The sequence below is a fragment of the Carlito syrichta genome, unplaced genomic scaffold, assembly GCF_000164805.1.
Source record: "Carlito syrichta isolate Samal-C Ts95f unplaced genomic scaffold, Tarsius_syrichta-2.0.1 Scaffold288334, whole genome shotgun sequence".
NCBI lineage: Eukaryota > Metazoa > Chordata > Mammalia > Primates > Tarsiidae > Carlito > Carlito syrichta.
In genome coordinates this window covers 358-3,259 of record NW_007232430.1, presented here as the reverse complement: position 1 = coordinate 3,259, position 2,902 = coordinate 358, and the positions used below count along the sequence as shown (strand labels likewise).

Below are 2,902 nucleotides of genomic sequence, written 5' to 3'. Positions count from 1 at the left end.
GTCACCAACTTGGTCAGCGCGATCGTCTTTCTCTATGACTCTCTCACAGGGGTGCCCATCTTGGTGAGATCGGGGTCCTCCCCACCCGCCCTCCCCAGTGCTGAGGCCCCAGTGTCATCGCCTGACGGCCAGCTCCACCCGCCACCGGCAGCCCCACTGTCTGCTCCCGTTCACCTCGTCTTCCTCCCCTCTGCCCATCCCCCATGCCATTCGCAAGCGCCCCCCCCCCCCCACCCCCCGTCTGTCTCCCGGTTCCCATGCCGTCTCCTCCAGGCCTGTCTCCCAGCCGCGGAGCTCCGTCCGTCCCCTCCAGCTGCCCCACGGTCTCCGAGCACCCTTGGGTGGACGCCCACAGGGCGCACCCCAGCACCTCTCCGGTTCCTCCCTGCCCCACTGCCGGCTTGCCCGGCCTCCCTTGGGGTCAGTCCCTGCCCCCGCTGCTCCTTACGCCCTCGGTCGGCCTCGGCCCCCTCCCAGGGACCGGCAGCCCCCGTGCCTCCCGCCCGCCGACTGTGCCGGGCTCCCTGGCTCCGGCCGGCCGCCTGGGCCGGGGCGCTGACCGGCTGCTCTCTGGCGTCCCGGCAGGCGGTGAGCTTCTTCTCCCTGAAGTCGGACTCGGCGCCCCCATGGATGGTGCTGGCCGTGCTGTGGTGCTCCATGGCGCAGACGCTGCTGCTGCCCTCGTTCATCTGGTCCTGCGAGCGCTACCGCGCCGACGTGCGCACCGTGTGGGAGCAGTGCGTGGCCCTCATGTCCGAGGAGGACGGTGACGACGGTCAGAAGAGGACTGGCTCTGCTTGCCGGGACACCGGCCCTTCCCCTTCATCCCCCTGCCAGGCCCCTCCGCGAGAGGATGGGCTGCCTGCAGAGCCCCTGCCCAACAGAGCAGGCACCCGCCCCGGCCCCCTTGCCTAGGCCGCTCACCCACCGCCCCGCAGTGCACAGACTGCCCAGCTCTGGCCCCACCAGGCAGCGTGCCCTTGAAGTAGTCCCGAGTCCCGACACCACACAGGGAAGGTCTGCGGCACCGCGGGGACGCCAAGCTTCCTGAGAGCCCCTGGGCTCCAGGGACAGACAGGGCTTGGGGGAAAGCAGGGGGGTGTTCGCGTCGGAGCATCAGCATGTGCCAAGCTAGGGAGTCAGCACTGAGCTCAGCAGACGACACCCTCTCCTCCCCGTCAGTGGGACCTGAGGTGCCTGGAGGTGGGGGGAGGCGGGTGGACATTCCTTGCCCATAACCATGCTACCGCCTTCCCTCCTAGACGGGGGCTGTGATGACTATGCAGATGGCCGAGTGTGCAAAGTTCGCTTTGACGCCAACGGGGCCACGGGGCCAGGGGCCCGGGACCCCTCCCAGGTGAAGCTGCTGCCTGGGAGGCACATGCTCTTCCCTCCTCTCGAGAGAGTCCACTACCTGCAGGTATGGGGCGGGGCTCCTCCTCCCCTCGGCGCCCTCTCCCGAACCCCCGTTCCCCAGCCCAGGCTTGCCCGGCAACACGAACGAGGTTCCCTTTAGGCCTCTCAGAACTGGGTCTACCCACCCAGCAAGTGTTTTGAAGAAGACAGAGCTGGCTGGGCCTTTGGCTCACGCCTGTAATCCCGGCACTTTGGGAAGCCGAAGCGGGGCGATCGCCTAGGGCCAGGAGTTTGAGACCACCCTGGGGAACACGGCAAGCCCTCGTCTCCACAAAGCAATTAGCAGGCATGGTGGCACCCACCTGTAGTCCCAGCTGCTCAGTGGGCTGAGGGCAGAAGGATCGCCTGTGCCCAGGAGGTTGAGGCTGTGGTGAGCAGCGATCGTGCCACTGCACTCCAGCCTTAGCAACAGACTGCGACTCTGACGCAGAAAAGAAGGTGGAGCCGCCTCGCAGGGGTCCCCATTTTGGTTCCTGCCTTTGCCTTCTCTATCCCTGCAGCGCATCTCCAGGTCTCACCCGCTCCTCTTCCCAGGTCCCTCTGTCCCGCCGCCTGTCCCATAGGAGATCAACATCTTCTCCACCCCTCGGGCACCAGGCTCCTTCCTGCACAAGTGGTCATCTTCTGATGACATCCGGGTCCTCCCAGCCCAGAGCAGGGCCCTTGGGGGCTCTCCTGGGTACCTGGGACAAAGACACAGGCTGGAGGACGAGGAGGAGGAGGAGGCTGAAGGTGGGGGACTGACCAGCCTTCGCCAGTTCCTGGAGAGTGGGGCTCTGGGGTCTGCTGGGGGACCCCCTCGGGGTCCGGGCTTCTTCCGGGAGGAGATCACCACCTTCATTGACGAGACGCCTCTGCCTTCCCCGACGGCCTCGCCAGGGCCCTCTCCTCGCCGGCCGCGGCCCCCGGGCCTTTCGCCCCGCAGACTCTCCCTTGGGTCCCCTGGGAGCAGAGCTGTCGGACTCCCTCCGGGGCTGAGTGCGGGGAGACGCTGCTCCCTGACGGGCGGTGAGGAGAGTGTGAGGGCGTGGGGAGGGACCTGGGGCCCGGGGAGCCCCATCTTCCCCCAGCTGACTCTGTAGCTCAGGGGGGCCTGCTGGACTCTGAGGGGCCTGGGTGAGCCACGCCTCCTTCCGGCCCTGAGCCTAGGGCAGCTGCCTCCTGACTCCAGGGGGGCTGCGCCTCCCGTCCCAGTGACCAGGCGCCCTCCTCACCCTCCATCTTACTTAGCAAACTATTAAAGTCTGAAGTGTTGCCATGGAAACCGCGGTGTCCAGTGAACTGTGGCGGATGGTATGGCCAGCGGCTGGGGCTGGAGTGGTGGTTCCTGGGGGCAGTTCCGAAGGGGCGGCCGACGGGCGCGGCGCCCCAGCGCGCACAGGGACGCAGAGGCGCTGGGGCGGGGCACGCGGACTCTCCCGCGGTTGTGGTTCGGGCGTGACGGGTCTTCGCGCCGGCGCGGAAACGGCCTCAGGGCTCTAGCCCC

The 2,902-nt window shown here is 67.7% G+C and overlaps 1 protein-coding gene across 1 annotated transcript; it reads left to right on the top strand.

Moving 5' to 3' along the window:
* Positions 1-3: 3 nt before the first annotated feature.
* Positions 4-2,680, top strand: LOC103255664 (probable G-protein coupled receptor 162; the record flags this gene model as incomplete). Its single annotated transcript, XM_008053627.1, is given in 5 exon segments — positions 4-63; positions 586-775; positions 1,263-1,420; positions 1,951-1,975; positions 1,978-2,680. Coding segments are annotated over 5 exon segments (954 nt in total), but the record flags the coding sequence as incomplete, so codon positions are not given.
* Positions 2,681-2,902: the final 222 nt, after the last annotated feature.